We start from the raw sequence: 18,344 nt of genomic DNA on the forward strand, positions 1-18,344 counted from the left end.
ATTGACATTTCACTTCTTTTCTTCAAATTAATTTATCAGGTCAGTTCTTACATAAATTATGTTGTCTTTCATGTAATTGGCAAGAGTCCATGAGCTAGTGACGAATGGGATAGAAATACCCAAGATGTGGAAGTCCACAGAAGAGTCACTAGAAAGTGAGGGATAAAATAAAAACAGCCATATTCCGCTGAAAAAAATAAACCCACAAAAAAAATAAGTTTTTCTCATAACTTGAAAGAAAAAAATTTAAAACATTAGCAGAAGAATCAAACTGAAACAGCTGCCTGAAGAACTTTTCTACCAAAGACTGCTTCAGAAGAAGCAAATACATCAAAATGGTAAAATTTAGGAAATGTATGCAAAGAAGACCAAGTTGCTGCTTTGCAAATCTGATCAACTGAAACTTCATTATTTAAAGCATAAGAAGTTGAGACTGATCTAGTAGAATGAGCTGTGATCCTCTGATGTGGGGACTGTCCCGCCTCCAAATAAGCTTTATGAATCAAAAGCTTTAACCAAGATGTCAAAGAAAAGGCAGAAGCTTTCTGACCTTTCCTAGGACCAGAGAAGACAACAAATAGACTAAAAGTCTTCCTGAAATTTTTAGTAGCTTCAACATAATATTTCAAAGCCCTTACAACATCCAAAGAATGCAAAGATCTTTCAAGAGCATTCTTAGGGCACAAGGAAGGAACAACAATTTCCCTACTAATGTTGTTAGAAGTCACAACCTTAGGATGAAATTTAAACAAAGTCTGCAAGACAGCCTTATCCTGATGGAAAAATCAGAAAAGGAGACTCACAAGAGAGAGCAGACAATTCGGAAACTCTTCTAGCTGAAGAGATAGCCAAAAGAAACAACTTTTCAAGAAAGTAGTTTAATATCCAAAGAATGCATAGGCTCAAAAGGAGGAGCCTGCAAAATCTTCAAAACCAAATTAAGACTCCAAGGAGGAGAGATTGATTTAATAACAGGCTTGATATGAATCAAAGCCTGAACAAAACGGTGAATATCAGGAAGCTTAGCAATCTTTCTATGAAATAAAACAGAAAGAGTAGGGATGTGTCCCTTCAAAGTACTTGCAGACAAACGTTATCCAAACCATCCCGAAGAAACTGTAAAATTCTAGGAATTCTAAAAGAATGCCAGGAGAATTTATGACAAGAACACCATGAAATATAGGTCTTCCAAACTCGATAAAGCTTTCTTGAAACAGACTTACAAGCCTGTAGCATAGTATTAATCACTGAGTCAGAGAAACCTCTATGACTAAGCACAAAGCGTTCAATTTCCATACCTTCAAATTTAACGATTTGAGATCCTGATGGAAAAACGGCCCTTGAGACAGAAGGTCTGGTCTTAGAGGAAGTGGCCAAGGCTGGCAACTGGACATCCGAACAAGATCCGCATAATAAAACCTGTGAGGCCACGCTGGTGCCATCATAAACACATACGATTGTACTGCTAAAGAATCCACCATCTCCGCCTGAGGATCCCTGGACCTGGACAGGTACCTGGGAAGTTTCCTGTTTAGATGAGAAGCCATCAGATCAATTTCTGGAAGACCCCACATCTGTACAATCTGACAAAATACATCTGGATAGAGAGACCACTCCCCCGGATGTAAGGTCTGACGGCTGAGATAATCTGCTTCCCAATTGTATACACCTGGGATATGCACCGCAGAAATTAGAAAATAGCTGGATTCTGCCCAAGAAAGTATCTGAGATACTTCTTTCATAGCTAGGGGACTGAGAGTCCTGATGATTGACATATGCCACAGTTGTGATATTGTCCGTCTGAAAAAAAATGAATGGTTCTCTCTTTAACAGAGGTGAGAGGCCAAACCTAAAGAGCCCTGAAAACAGCACAGAGTTCTAAAATATTGATTGGTAACCTTGCCTCTTGAGGTTTCCAAACCCCTTGTGCTGTCAGAGATCCCCAGACAGCTCCCCAACCTGAAAGACTTGCATCGGTTGTGATCACAGTCCAGGTAGGACGAACAAAAGAGGCCCCCTGAATTAAACGATGAAGGTCTAACTACCAAGTTAGAGAGAGTTGAATGTTGGGATTTAAGTATATCAATGGTGATATCTGAGTATAATTCCTGCACCATTGATTAAGCATACAAAGCTGTAGAGGTGTCATAGGAAAACATGCAAAGGGGATTGCGTCCGATGCTGCAGTCATTGGACCTAAAACTTCCATGCACATAGCCACTGAAGGGAATGATTGAGACTGAAGGTTTCGACAAGCTGAAACCAATTTCATTTGTCTCTTGTCTGTTAAGGACAGAGTCATAGACACTGAATCTATCTGGAAACCTAAAAAGGTGAGCCTTGTCTGAGGAATCAAGAAACTGTTTGGTAAATTGATCCTCCAACCATGTCTTTGAAGAAACAACACTAGTTGATTCGTGTGAGATTCGGCTAAATGTAAAGACTGAGCGAGCTAGAACCAAGATATCGTCCAAATAAGGAAACAGCGCAATACCCTGTTCCTCTGATTACAGATAGAAGGGTATCGAGAACCTTCGAAAAGATCCTTGGAGCTGTTGCTAGGCCAAATGGAAGAGCGACAAATGCTTGTCTAGAAAAGAGAATCTCAGAAACCAATAGTGGTCTGGATTAATCGGAATGTGAAAATATGCATCCTGTAAGTCTATTGTGGACATATAATGACCTTGCTGAACAAAAGGCAAAACAGTCCTTTATAGTCACCATCTTGAAAGTTGGGACTCTTACAAAATGATTCAAAAACTTCAGATCCAGGACTGGCCTGAATGAATTTTCTTTTTTTGGGACAATGAATAGATTCAAATAAAACTGGTATTATTACCCCTGAAAGCTCTAGATCTGTAATACACTTTAGAAAAGCCTAAGCCTTCACCGGATTTGCAGGAACGTGGGAGAGAAAGAATCTTCTCACAGGAGGTCTTACTCTGAATCCTATTCGATACCCTTGACAGACAATAATCTGAATCCACTGATTTTGAACAGAATCTGCCCAAATGTCTTGAAATAATTTCAATCTGCCCCCCACCAGCTGAACTGGATCGAGAACAACACCTTCATGCAGACTTGGGGGCTGGCTTTGGTTTCTTAAAAGGCTTGGATTTATTCCAACTTGAAGAAGGTTTCCAATTGGAACCAGAGTCTTTAGGGGAAGGATTGGTTTTCTGTTCCTTGTTCTGTCGAAAAGAATGAAAATGATTAGAAACTTTAGATTTACCCTTAGATCTTTTATCCTGAGACAAAAAAAACTCCCTTCCCCCTCCAGTGATAGTTGAAATAATTGAATCCAACTGAGAACCAAAAAATTGTTACCTTGGAAAGAAAGAGATAGTAATCTAGACTTAGATAATATGTCAGCATTCCAAGATTTGAGCCATAAAGCTCTTCTAGCTAAAAACATAGATTTACCATAAATTTTGACGATATCAAAAATAGCATCACAGATAAAATGATTAGCATGTTGAAGCAAACGAACAATGCTAGACAAATCAGGCTCTGCTTCCTGTTGTGCTAAGCTATCCAACCAAAAGGTTAATGCAGCCGCAACACCAGCCATAGCAATGGCAGGTCTGAGAAGATAGCCAGAAAATAAATAATCTTTCCTTAGATAAGATTCAGGTTTCCTATCTAAAGGATCTTTAAATTAAGTACTGTCTTCTATAGGAATAGTAGTACGTTTGGCAAGAGTAGAAATAGCCCCATCAACTTTGGGGACTTTTTCCCAAATCTCTAATCTAGCCGCTGGCAAAGGATACAACTTTTTAAACCTAGAAGGAGGAATGAAAGAAGTACAGGAAAAACAGAATTTATGTTTACCTGATAAATTACTTTCTCCAACGGTGTGTCCGGTCCACGGCGTCATCCTTACTTGTGGGATATTCTCTTCCCCAACAGGAAATGGCAAAGAGCCCAGCAAAGCTGGTCACATGATCCCTCCTAGGCTCCGCCTACCCCAGTCATTCGACCGACGTTAAGGAGGAATATTTGCATAGGAGAAACCATATGGTACCGTGGTGACTGTAGTTAAAGAAAATAAATTATCAGACCTGATTAAAAAAACCAGGGCGGGCCGTGGACCGGACACACCGTTGGAGAAAGTAATTTATCAGGTAAACATAAATTCTGTTTTCTCCAACATAGGTGTGTCCGGTCCACGGCGTCATCCTTACTTGTGGGAACCAATACCAAAGCTTTAGGACACGGATGAAGGGAGGGAGCAAATCAGGTCACCTAAATGGAAGGCACCACGGCTTGCAAAACCTTTCTCCCAAAAATAGCCTCAGAAGAAGCAAAAGTATCAAACTTGTAAAATTTGGTAAAAGTGTGCAGTGAAGACCAAGTCGCTGCCCTACATATCTGATCAACAGAAGCCTCGTTCTTGAAGGCCCATGTGGAAGCCACAGCCCTAGTGGAATGAGCTGTGATTCTTTCGGGAGGCTGCCGTCCGGCAGTCTCGTAAGCCAATCTGATGATGCTTTTAATCCAAAAAGAGAGAGAGGTAGAAGTTGCTTTTTGACCTCTCCTTTTACCAGAATAAACAACAAACAAGGAAGATGTTTGTCTAAAATCCTTTGTAGCATCTAAATAGAATTTTAGAGCGCGAACAACATCCAAATTGTGCAACAAACGTTCCTTCTTTGAAACTGGTTTCGGACACAGAGAAGGTACGATAATCTCCTGGTTAATGTTTTTGTTAGAAACAACTTTTGGAAGAAAACCAGGTTTAGTACGTAAAACCACCTTATCTGCATGGAACACCAGATAAGGAGGAGAACACTGCAGAGCAGATAATTCTGAAACTCTTCTAGCAGAAGAAATTGCAACTAAAAACAAAACTTTCCAAGATAATAACTTAATATCAACGGAATGCAAGGGTTCAAACGGAACCGCCTGAAGAACTGAAAGAACTAAATTGAGACTCCAAGGAGGAGTCAAAGGTTTGTAAACAGGCTTAATTCTAACCAGAGCCTGAACAAAGGCTTGAACATCTGGCACAGCGGCCAGCTTTTTGTGAAGTAACACAGACAAGGCAGAAATCTGTCCCTTCAGGGAACTTGCAGATAATCCTTTTTCCAATCCTTCTTGAAGGAAGGATAGAATCCTAGGAATCTTAACCTTGTCCCAAGGGAATCCTTTAGATTCACACCAACAGATATATTTTTTCCAAATTTTGTGGTAAATCTTTCTAGTTACAGGCTTTCTGGCCTGAACAAGAGTATCGATAACAGAATCTGAGAATCCTCGCTTCGATAAGATCAAGCGTTCAATCTCCAAGCAGTCAGCTGGAGTGAAACCAGATTCGGATGTTCGAACGGACCCTGAACAAGAAGGTCTCGTCTCAAAGGTAGCTTCCAAGGAGGAGCCGATGACATATTCACCAGATCTGCGTACCAAGTCCTGCGTGGCCACGCAGGAGCTATCAAGATCACCGACGCCCTCTCCTGATTGATCCTGGCTACCAGCCTGGGGATGAGAGGAAACGGCGGGAACACATAAGCTAGTTTGAAGGTCCAAGGTGCTACTAGTGCATCCACTAGAGCCGCCTTGGGATCCCTGGATCTGGACCCGTAGCAAGGAACTTTGAAGTTCTGACGAGAGGCCATCAGATCCATGTCTGGAATGCCCCACAGCTGAGTGACTTGGGCAAAGATTTCCGGATGGAGTTCCCACTCCCCCGGATGCAATGTCTGACGACTCAGAAAATCCGCTTCCCAATTTTCCACTCCTGGGATGTGGATAGCAGACAGGTGGCAGGAGTGAGACTCCGCCCATAGAATGATTTTGGTCACTTCTTCCATCGCCAGGGAACTCCTTGTTCCCCCCTGATGGTTGATGTACGCAACAGTTGTCATGTTGTCTGATTGAAACCGTATGAACTTGGCCCTCGCAAGCTGAGGCCAAGCCTTGAGAGCATTGAATATCGCTCTCAGTTCCAGAATATTTATCGGTAGAAGAGATTCTTCCCGAGACCAAAGACCCTGAGCTTTCAGGGATCCCCAGACCGCGCCCCAGCCCATCAGACTGGCGTCGGTCGTGACAATGACCCACTCTGGTCTGCGGAATGTCATCCCTCGTGACAGGTTGTCCAGGGACAGCCACCAACGGAGTGAGTCTCTGGTCCTCTGATTTACTTGTATCTTCGGAGACAAGTCTGTATAGTCCCCATTCCACTGACTGAGCATGCACAGTTGTAATGGTCTTAGATGAATGCGTGCAAAAGGAACTATGTCCATTGCCGCTACCATCAACCCGATCACTTCCATGCACTGAGCTATGGAAGGAAGAGGAACGGAATGGAGTATCCGACAAGAGTCTAGAAGTTTTGTTTTTCTGGCCTCTGTCAGAAAAATCCTCATTTCTAAGGAGTCTATTATTGTTCCCAAGAAGGGAACCCTTGTTGACGGAGATAGAGAACTCTTTTCCACGTTCACTTTCCATCCGTGAGATCTGAGAAAGGCCAGGACAATGTCCGTGTGAGCCTTTGCTTGAGGAAGGGACGACGCTTGAATCAGAATGTCGTCCAAGTAAGGTACTACAGCAATGCCCCTTGGTCTTAGCACAGCTAGAAGGGACCCTAGTACCTTTGTGAAAATCCTTGGAGCAGTGGCTAATCCGAAAGGAAGCGCCACGAACTGGTAATGTTTGTCCAGGAATGCGAACCTCAGGAACCGATGATGTTCCTTGTGGATAGGAATATGTAGATACGCATCCTTTAAATCCACCGTGGTCATGAATTGACCTTCCTGGATGGAAGGAAGAATAGTTCGAATGGTTTCCATCTTGAACGATGGAACCTTGAGAAACTTGTTTAAGATCTTGAGATCTAAGATTGGTCTGAACGTTCCCTCTTTTTTGGGAACTATAAACAGATTGGAGTAGAACCCCATCCCTTGTTCTCTTAATGGAACGGGATGAATCACTCCCATTTTTAACAGGTCTTCTACACAATGTAAGAATGCCTGTCTTTTTATGTGGTCTGAAGACAACTGAGACCTGTGGAACCTCCCCCTTGGGGGAAGTCCCTTGAATTCCAGAAGATAACCTTGGGAGACTATTTCTAGCGCCCAAGGATCCAGAACATCTCTTGCCCAAGCCTGAGCGAAGAGAGAGAGTCTGCCCCCCACCAGATCCGGTCCCGGATCGGGGGCCAACATTTCATGCTGTCTTGGTAGCAGTGGCAGGTTTCTTGGCCTGCTTTCCCTTGTTCCAGCCTTGCATTGGTCTCCAAGCTGGCTTGGCTTGAGAAGTATTACCCTCTTGCTTAGAGGACGTAGCACTTTGGGCTGGTCCGTTTCTACGAAAGGGACGAAAATTAGGTTTATTTTTTGCCTTGAAAGGCCGATCCTGAGGAAGGGCGTGGCCCTTACCCCCAGTGATATCCGAGATAATCTCTTTCAAGTCAGGGCCAAACAGCGTTTTCCCCTTGAAAGGAATGTTAAGTAGCTTGTTCTTGGAAGACGCATCAGCCGACCAAGATTTCAACCAAAGCGCTCTGCGCGCCACAATAGCAAACCCAGAATTCTTAGCCGCTAACCTAGCCAATTGCAAAGTGGCGTCTAGGGTGAAAGAATTAGCCAATTTGAGAGCATTGATTCTGTCCATAATCTCCTCATAAGGAGGAGAATCACTGTCGACCGCCTTTATCAGCTCATCGAACCAGAAACATGCGGCTGTAGCGACAGGGACAATGCATGAAATTGGTTGTAGAAGGTAACCCTGCTGAACAAACATCTTTTTAAGCAAACCTTCTAATTTTTTATCCATAGGATCTTTGAAAGCACAACTATCCTCTATGGGTATAGTGGTGCGTTTGTTTAAAGTGGAAACCGCTCCCTCGACCTTGGGGACTGTCTGCCATAAGTCCTTTCTGGGGTCGACCATAGGAAACAATTTTTTAAATATGGGGGGAGGGACGAAAGGAATACCGGGCCTTTCCCATTCTTTATTAACAATGTCCGCCACCCGCTTGGGTATAGGAAAAGCTTCTGGGAGCCCCGGCACCTCTAGGAACTTGTCCATTTTACATAGTTTCTCTGGGATGACCAACTTGTCACAATCATCCAGAGTGGATAATACCTCCTTAAGCAGAATGCGGAGATGTTCCAACTTAAATTTAAATGCAATCACATCAGGTTCAGCTTGTTGAGAAATGTTCCCTGAATCAGTAATTTCTCCCTCAGACAAAACCTCCCTGGCCCCATCAGACTGAGTTAGGGGCCCTTCAGAAATATTAATATCAGCGTCGTCATGCTCTTCAGTATCTAAAACAGAGCAGTCGCGCTTACGCTGATAAGTGTTCATTTTGGCTAAAATGTTTTTGACAGAATTATCCATTACAGCCGTTAATTGTTGCATAGTAAGGAGTATTGGCGCGCTAGATGTACTAGGGGCCTCCTGAGTGGGCAAGACTCGTGTAGACGAAGGAGGGAATGATGCAGTACCATGCTTACTCCCCTCACTTGAGGAATCATCTTGGGCATCATTGTCATTGTCACATAAATCACATTTATTTAAATGAATAGGAATTCTGGCTTCCCCACATTCAGAACACAGTCTATCTGGTAGTTCAGACATGTTAAACAGGCATAAACTTGATAACAAGTACAAAAAACGTTTTAAAATAAAACCGTTACTGTCACTTTAAATTTTAAACTGAACACACTTTATTACTGCAAATGCGAAAAAACATGAAGGAATTGTTCAAAATTTACCAAATTTTCACCACAGTGTCTTAAAGCCTTAAAAGTATTGCACACCAAATTTGGAAGCTTTAACCCTTAAAATAACGGAACCGGAGCCGTTTTGAACTTTAACCCCTTTACAGTCCCTGGTATCTGCTTTGCTGAGACCCAACCAAGCCCCAAGGGGAATACGATACCAAATGACGCCTTCAGAAAGTCTTTTCTAAGTATCAGAGCTCCTCTCACATGCGACTGCATGCCATGCCTCTCAAAAACAAGTGCGCAACACCGGCGCGAAAATGAGGCTCTGCCTATGCTTTGGGAAAGCCCCTAAAGAATAAGGTGTCTACAACAGTGCCTGCCGATATTATTATATCAAAATACCCAGATAAAATGATTCCTCAAGGCTAAATATGTGTTAATAATCAATCGATTTAGCCCAAAAAAAGTCTACAGTCTTAATAAGCCCTTTTTGAAGCCCTTATTTACAATCGTAATAAACATGGCTTACTGGATCCCAGAGGGAAAATGACAGCTTCCAGCATTACATCGTCTTGTTAGAATGTGTCATACCTCAAGCAGCAAGAGACTGCTCACTGTTCCCCCAACTGAAGTTAATTGCTCTCAACAGTCCTGTGTGGAACAGCCATGGATTTTAGTGACGGTTGCTAAAATCATTTTCCTCATACAAACAGAAATCTTCATCTCTTTTCTGTTTCTGAGTAAATAGTACATACCAGCACTATTTCAAAATAACAAACTCTTGATTGAATAATAAAAACTACAGTTAAACACTAAAAAACTCTAAGCCATCTCCGTGGAGATGTTGCCTGTACAACGGCAAAGAGAATGACTGGGGTAGGCGGAGCCTAGGAGGGATCATGTGACCAGCTTTGCTGGGCTCTTTGCCATTTCCTGTTGGGGAAGAGAATATCCCACAAGTAAGGATGACGCCGTGGACCGGACACACCTATGTTGGAGAAATTATCCTTTTATTACTTAACTATCATGCCCCCCACTGAGGGTGTAATCTTTTCTGCTGGCTGTGTTTACTTACACTTGTCAATAGCGTATACGCCTGTATCAAAAATTTCAGTATAGGTTAGGAAACCACAAGCTAAATCAGCTATTTCAAATGCTGAAATATGAGTAAAGGAGCTACTTGCAACCAATTTAATACACTCTAGCAGGTAGAAAGGATCATTGGGAATAATTTAAAGGGGAGAAAGTTTTTGGGTGAACTGTCCCTTTAATCCATTCCTTAGCAATCACATCAGAAATAGCATCAGGAAATGGAAAAACCTCAGGAGTAACCACAGGTGGTTTATAAACAGAATTTAAATGTTTACTAGTTTTGATATCAAGAGGACTAGACTGCTCAATATCCAAAGTAACAACACTTCTTTCAATAAGGAACAAATATACTCAATCTTTAAAAGATAAGTAGATTTGTCACTGTCAATATCTGAGGTAGGCTCTTCCGAAACAGAGAGATCCTCATCAGAGGAGGATATATCAGTATGTTGTCTGTCAATTTATGAGAAGTTTTAAAAGACCTTTTACGTTTATTAGAAAGCGGAATAGACAAAGCCTTCTGTATCGCATCAGCAACATAATTTTTCATATCAACAGGGATATCATGTACATTAGATGTTGAAGGAACAACAGAAACTGTACTAGTTTTCTGCGTGCAAAAGCTTATCATGGCAACTCTTACATACTACAGCTGGAGATATAATCTCAGCTAATTTACAACCGATACACTTAGCTTTGGTAGAACTGTGATCAGGCAGCAGGTTTTCAACAGTTGCTTCTGAGACAGGATCAGATTGAGACATTTTAAAATGTAAAAGAAAAAAAAAAAAATTAAAGCAAAATGTACAATTTCCTAATATGGCAGTTTTAGGAATGGGAAAAAATGCAAACAGCATAGCCCTCTGAGCATATAGAAGGCAAGAGGCATATATGAAGTGGGGTGAAAAATAAACTATTTTTTTTGGCGCCAAGTATGACGCACAACGCAAAAGGAAGTTTAAAAAAAATTTTGCCGCCAACAACATCCGGAAATGACGCAACTCGCGTCATAACAGACACAACCTAATGCAAGGAAAACCTGGCGTCAATTAAGACGCCGGAAATGACGAACTTGCGTCATCAAAGACGTACCTTCGCGCCAAAAAATTAATCACACCAAAGAATGGCGCAATAAATAACAGCATTTTGCACCCTCGAGAGCATAATTTTGCCCGCAAAAAGAAAAAACAGTCAATTGGGGGGGGGGGGAAGGACTATACCCCAGGTAAGACAAATAGCTTCCTAAACATGCTTCCCAAACTGAAACTGACAGTCTGCAAAAGGAAATATACATAGACCTGACTCATGGCAAATATAAGTAAAATACATATAATTAAAACTTTATATTAATACATAAAGCACCAAACCATAGCAGAGAGTGTCTTAAATAAGAAAAACATACTTACCGAAAGACACCCATTCACATATAGCAGATAGCCAAACCAGTACTGAAAAAGTATCAGCAGAGGTAATGGTATATAAGAGTATATCGATGATCTGAAAAGGGAGGTAGGAGATGAATCCCTACGACCGATAACAGAGAACCTTTGAAAAGATTTCCCGCAAGGAAAACATCAATAACATCAATAGGCGATACTCCCTTCACATCCCTCTGACAAACACTGTACTCAGAGTAATTGGTCTTCAAAATGCTTAGAAGCGCTTATCATAGAAGAAATCATAGAAATCAAGCACAAACTTACTTCACCACTTCCAAAGGAGGCAAAGTTTGTAAAACTGAATTGTGGGTGTGGTGAGAGGTGCATTGATAGGCATTTTGAGGTTTGAGAAACTTTGCCCCTCCTGGTAGGATTGTACATCCCATATGTCACTAGCTCATGGACTCTTGCCAATTACATGAAAGAAAGGGAGTTTTACTAACTGGTACCTGTATCAGTTACTGCTTCTGTAGTTGTGTCGAGCAGTTTCATGTCTCTATAATCTTGAATCTCTATTTTATTCCTAATAGCTTTTTTAGATCTGTTCTGTAACTATTAAACTGTGTAAAAATAAAAAAATACTGCAAAAAACTTAAAGCATTAGCTCTCTATTGTATAAGCTTAACTAAAGTACAAAATATATCTGTCAAAAAAATACTCACAAGAAGAATGAAATTCAGCAACATTAATTTTGTCCTCAATTAGACTGTGACCTTATTCACCGTTTGGATGGGAATACTCCAATTGAGGACAAAATAAAACGTTGCTGAATCTCATTCTTCTTGTAAGTACTTTCCATTTGGTGCTTCATTCGGTTTTGACGATATCACACAATTGTGGACTTGGTTTCTTTGAGATTTACATTGGTCTATGAAGCTGTGGTCTGTGAAAAAAGAAGCACTGCCATTCAGATTCTGAAATCTATATTTTAATTCTTCATTTTAAAACTATTTTGGAAAGAAATGTAGATTTTGTGAAATGGGCATAGTAACTATGAACCACTTGAAAAGACTTATCTTAAAGGTGTGTGTGAGTAACACAGGTTTATGACTTTGCAGAAGAGAGTAAAAATGCTAATTGTCAGGCTGTATATATATTTATGGAAATTAATATGTCATAAATATAGTATAATTCTTGAGTTCTTACCTTTAAAGTCATCTCTGGGTCCATGTATTTCTTTCTTGTTCATCTTTCGGTCCTTGCACGAGTTATGGGCACTTTTCGAGTTGTTCTCTAGATAAGATGAGCTTGTTCCTTTCTTGGAGGGATGAGGATCACAGAGTTTTGCATTAACCTTATATAACTCGAGGGCCTTAATGGCTGCTGCATTGTTATCCATACGAAGGAAAGTAGGACAGGAAGCACAAAACTCATTCGTGCAGGTTTCATTTCCACAACCCTCAGTTAACTGGTGGTAGTAGCGTTCTATTAGATGCTTTGCAGCTGCTCGCTTCCTGTACCAAACATCCAAACAGGCATGTGGATTAGTACAGCATTCATTTACAAAGCTCATTCACGTTATTAGTAAAGCTGGGTTAGTTTCTATAGAACATTATTTAACACCTAGAAACCAAAGGATTTTTCTGTCCAAATTTCTAGATTTATAAATTATAATAAAAAATAAATGTTGAACTAGTCACATAATAGGTATTTACAATGGAATATAGACATTTTCATCTCTGGGTTTCTGTGTTAGTGGTCATGGTTAAAACATCAATATTATGATCTGCTTGAAAAGTGTGTATCTATATATCTATCTACCTAGCTATATCTATGTATATACAAAAGTCATATAGGGTTAAAAAAATTAAAAGATCGATAATCTAAAAGCTTTCTCCACCAATGAATCCAAAATGTTCTCATGGATGAGGAAAACATTTTTTAAATTATTACATGGACAAATAATAACAAAACAGGATCATTTTGTGAATTGTCTAGAATATTTTCATGCAACCAGCACTGTCCAGCATAGCAGAGGTTAATTTTCTTGTAAACTTCTATTCGAAAAACATAATTTATGCTTTCCAGATAAATTCCTTTCCTTCCGGATAGGGAGAGTCCACGGCTTCATTCCTTACTGTTGGGAAATACAACATATGGCCACCAGGAGGAGGCTTAAATATCCCTCCCACTTCCTCATTACCCCAATCATTCTGCCAAGGGAACAAGGAAAAGTAGGAGAAACATTAGGGTATAAATGGTGCCAGAAGAATAAAATAAATAATAGGGGACCGCCCATAGACAAGAAAAGACAGGCGGGGGCCGTGGACTCTCCCTATCCGGAAGGAAAGGAATTTATCTGGTAAGCAAATAACGTTTTCCTTCCTAAGATAGGGAGCGTCCACGGCATCATTCCTTACTGTTGGGAAAATTATACCAAAGCTCTAGAGGACACTGAATGAATAACGGGAGGGAACAAAAAGGAAGAGGCGGACCCTATTCTGAGGGCACCACAGCCTGCAAAACTTTTCTCCCGAAAGCTGCTTCCGAAGCAAAAAAATCAAACTTGTAACATTTTGAAAAAGAATGTAAGTAAACCAGGTAGCCGCCTTACAAATCAGATCCATAGAAGCCTTGTTCTTAAAGGCCCAAGAGGAAGCCACTGCTCTAGTGGAATGAGCCGTTATCCTCTCATGACGACAATTTCCTGCTGTCTCCTAAGCTAAGCGGATGACACTCCTTAACCAAAAAGATAGGGAAGTCGAAGTAGCCTTCTGCCCCTCACGCTTCCCCGGACAACAAAAAAAGAGGAAGATTTTCTAAACTCCTTAGTAGCCTGAAGATAGAACTTCAAGACGAGAACCACATCCAAATTGTGAAGTAATCCTCCTTTCGATGGAGGAGGATTAGGACACAACGAAGGAACCACAATCTCCTGATTGATGTTGCGATCTGACACAACCTCAGGAAAAAAAAAAACTAATTTAGTACGTAGAACTGCCTTATCTGCATGAAAAAAAATCAGATAAGGTGGCTCACATTGCAAAGCAGAGATCTCAGAAACTCAATAGCCAATAAAAACAGAACCTTCCAAGATAAGTTTAGTTTCAACGGAATGCAGAGGCTCAAAACGGAACTTGCAAAATCCGAAGAACAAGATTTAGGCTCCAAGGAGGAGCCCCAGATTTAAACACAGGTCAGATCCTAATCAGAGCCTTAAAGGACTGCACGTCTGGAAGCTCAGCCAGTCTCTTGTGCAATAAAACCGACAGGGCGGAAATCTGTCCACTCAGGGAACTAGAAGAAAGGCTAAAGTAAGATCCTGGCAAACTTAAATCTGTGCCAGGAAAAACCACGCTCTTTACACCAGAATAAGTAGGTCCTCCACACCTTGTGGGAGATATGCCGAGTAACTGGTTTACGAGCTTGAATAAGAGTGTCAATGACACTCTCAAAGAAAAAGACTAAGCGTTCAATCTCCACGCAGTCAGCCTCAGAGAATCTAGATTTTGATGAACAAACGGATCTTGTATCAGCGACAAGGTAACTTCCACGGAGGAGATGTGGACATCCCCACTAGATCCGCGAACCACGTCCTTTGCGGCCACGATGGAGCAATCAGGATTAACGATACCCGCTTCTGCTTGATGCGGGCCACAACTTGAGGAAGAAGTGGTAATGGAGGAAAAAAGATATGAGTTTGAACCTCCAGGGCATTACAAGTGCATTTGTTAGATCCGCTTGGGGATCCCTCCACCTCGACCCATACCTGGGTAGCTTGGTATTGAGACAGGACGCCATGAGATCTATCTCCGGCATCCCCCACTTGCTGCATATCTCTGCAAACACCCCGGGATGGAGAGACCATTCCCCTGGATGGAAGGATTGCCTGCTGAGGAAATCCACCTCCCAGTTGTCCACACCCGGAATGTGGATCGCTGACAGAGAACAGCTGTGGGCCTCTGCCCACTCCAGAATCTGAGATAATTCCTTCATCACCAAGGAACTTCTCGTTTCCCCCCGATGGTTGATGTAAGCCACAGAGGTTATATTGTCTTATTGGAATCTGATAAACTAGGACGAACCCAGAAGTGGCCAAGACTTCAAGGCCTTGAAGATTGCCTGTAGTTCCAAAATATCCTCCTGAGTCCACAACCCCTGTGCCTTCCTGGTACCCAAAACCGCTCCCCATCCAGATAGGCTTACGTCCGTAGTCACAATCTCCCAAGATAGTCTTAAGAAGCATGTCCCTTGGGACAGATGAACTGTACAGAGCACCAAGAGAGCGATTCTCTCGACCGGCTGTCTAATACAATCTGTTGAGACAGATCTGAATGATTGCCGTTCCACTGCCTCAGCATGCACAGTTGTAAAGGTCTGAGACGGTACCTGGCAAAGGGAATGATGTCCATGCAGGACACCATGAGACCAATCACCTCCATACACTGAGATACAGAGGGACTCAAGGAGGTCCGGAGGACAAGACATGCCGAAGTTAGCTTGCAACGTCTCTGGTCTGTTAGAAATATCCTCATGGATATGGAGTCTATTATAGCACCCAGGAATTACACCCTTGTACTTGAGATAAGAGAACTCTTTTCCAAGTTTATCTTAAATCCATGTGATTGAAGAAGACTGAGAAGGGACTCCGAGAATTCTTCCGCAAGACGAAAGGATGGTGCTTGCACCAGAATATTGTCCAAGTATGAGGCTACTGCAATACCCTGAGTTCTGGCAACGGCTTTGTAAAGATTCTTGGAGCAGTCGCTAGGCCAAACGGAAGGGCAATGAACTGGAAGTGCTGGTCCAGGAATGCAAACCTCAGGAACTGAAAGTGTTCCCTGTGGATTGGAACATGAAGGTAAGTGTCCTTAAGATTTATAGTGGTCATACACTGGCCTTCCTGAATTAAAGGAAGGATGGACCTTATCGTCTCCATCTTAAGGAAGGGACACTGAGAAATTTGTTTAAGCACTTTAGGTCCAGAATTGGGAGGAAAGTTCCCTCCTCTTTTGGGACCATGAAAAAATTTGAATAAAACCCCAAACCTCTTTCTTTGATAGGCACTGGGACAACAACGCCTAAGGAGGACAGATCCCGAACGCACCATAGAAAGGCATCCCTCTTTTCTGGTCTGGTAGACCGAATCGAGAGAAGGAATCTGTCCCTTGGCAGATGAGATTTGAAACCTCTTGTATCCCTGAGATACCACCTCCAGGACCCACAGATCCTGTACGTTAGGGCTGGGCGATATGGCGCAAAAAAAAATTGCGATAGCGATTTAATTGCGATTTTCTTATAAATGAATACAACACCATTTTGCATTCTAAGTTTATTTAACACTACAGAATCTTAATGTACATGTTTCTCAATGTCCAATACACTCTTGGAGCATAAAAATACGAACCACAAAATAGTTAAAATAAAATTTGCTGCCTGTGATGTGATTAAATCGTAGCCACTAGCCAGTTATTAGGTCTTATGACACACAACATTGTCATGTTTTCTTGGACAGTCATTCTAACAGTGGACAGTGGTATGATTAAAAAATGAAGCAGTATAAGCCACATACACACACACAAATATATATATATATATATATATATACACACACATATATATATATATATATATATATATATATATACACATATATACACACACATATATATATATATATTACTTCAGAACATTATAGATAAAAAAAGAGCCACAGTAGAGCTAAATGAGATACTGTGTAAAGTTGGGGGATAGCAGCATTCGATGGAGTATACTCAATATTGTAATTAAAGTGAGTGGCTAGGCACAAGTCAGAGACCAAAAAACAGTTGCACACATGCTCAGTTATTGCAACAAATTTATTTACAAACAGCAGCTAAATTCACTGCAAAGGCATATGCATCTTATCCACACAATAAAAAGATTTATTGATAGGGGGTATACACATAAGTTGTTGAAATATACTCTTAACAAAGTAAGAAAAATGAATAGGGATGACCTCCTGTATTCAAAAAAAGAGAAAAAGGTTGAAAATAACCTAAGGTTTATTACAACCTATAATTGCCAGTGGAAAAGTATAAGGCAGATATTGGCCCAAAAGTGGCATATTCTTACTCTTGATGAGAAAATTGCAGTTAAAGTAGGACAATATCCACAGATGACTGCTAAGAAATCATCCAATCTTAAAGACAAGTTAGTCAGAAGAAGGTTTGTGAGGTCAGAAGTGGAGAGCAACTGGCTCCAAAAACGCCACCTCTATGAAAGAGACACAAGTGTGGCCCGTCACTTTAAGGAGGTACATAGAAGTAGCACTGTGTCCCTAAAATGTATAGCAATTGATAGAGGAATAACAAATGGAAGAGGTGGAGACGAAAATAAATGTCTACTAAATAAAGAAGCTAGATGGACATATACCTTAAATACAGCGACTCTGCATGGTTTAAATTAAAGAATTGAATATGCTTCATTTCTGGGTTAAGATTTGACCCTAATGCATTAAGCAACTGTTCCTGATATGCAATAAGATAAAGTACTGACAGCACGAGAGAAATCTTTGATGATATTATATTTTCTAATCCTTTTAGAAATGTTTTTTATATATAAAAAAAAATGACTAATCATGCTTATCTTAGAATCTGCTTTATCTTAGCCTAACCTAGTGTTAATTCAAATAGGCTATGTTTGCGTAAGGTTGCACACGGGCTCAGCTTGAGCGGCAGGTTTAAATACAAATATACTCTCAAGACAAATGGTAATCTACTTAAAAGGAGTTTGTTTTGTGATCAATGAATCATGTTACATCTTAAGAAAACACACCTCCTGAGTTTGAAACCAATAAATGTCTAGAGATTCAGGTGTCAGGTAGTCCTGATGAGGCCCTTGCTTTCGCTCAGCATTCTGGGGAGAAACGTGCGTCGACAAACACCTGTGAAAAGTCTAACAGTCCAACAGAATTCGGATGATTTGAACAGAGGCTACTTTCTTTACCCGCTACAGCCGAGGTCCCTAAGAGCAAGGTGAAACGTCTCTTATTAGTGGAAGTGAAAGAATGCATTCGGTCGGAAGCACCTGTCCCGACTTTACAAGTGAGCCTCTTTAGTAATACCCAAATCTGTGACTGAAAGTCTACACTGCTAAGCGGTTGCTTCAAATCCGGAGGGATCCGAAAGGTTTTTTCAAGCATTTGGCGTCTGAG

General features: G+C 41.1%; 1 protein-coding gene across 2 annotated transcripts in view; it reads right to left on the reverse strand.

The window, feature by feature from the left end:
• The window catches only part of UBE3A (ubiquitin protein ligase E3A), a 274,247-nt gene that overhangs the window by 164,539 nt on the left and 91,364 nt on the right, over positions 1 to 18,344 (reverse strand). The window contains exon 3 of one of the 2 annotated variants that reach the window (XM_053707716.1): positions 12,356 to 12,663. In XM_053707716.1, the coding sequence (XP_053563691.1) occupies positions 12,356 to 12,663 (308 nt within the window). The remainder of the gene's footprint in view (positions 1 to 12,355; positions 12,664 to 18,344) is intronic. The other variant, XM_053707717.1, reaches the window with a different exon arrangement.

This window comes from Bombina bombina, chromosome 3 (assembly GCF_027579735.1).
Source record: "Bombina bombina isolate aBomBom1 chromosome 3, aBomBom1.pri, whole genome shotgun sequence".
Lineage (NCBI taxonomy): Eukaryota > Metazoa > Chordata > Amphibia > Anura > Bombinatoridae > Bombina > Bombina bombina.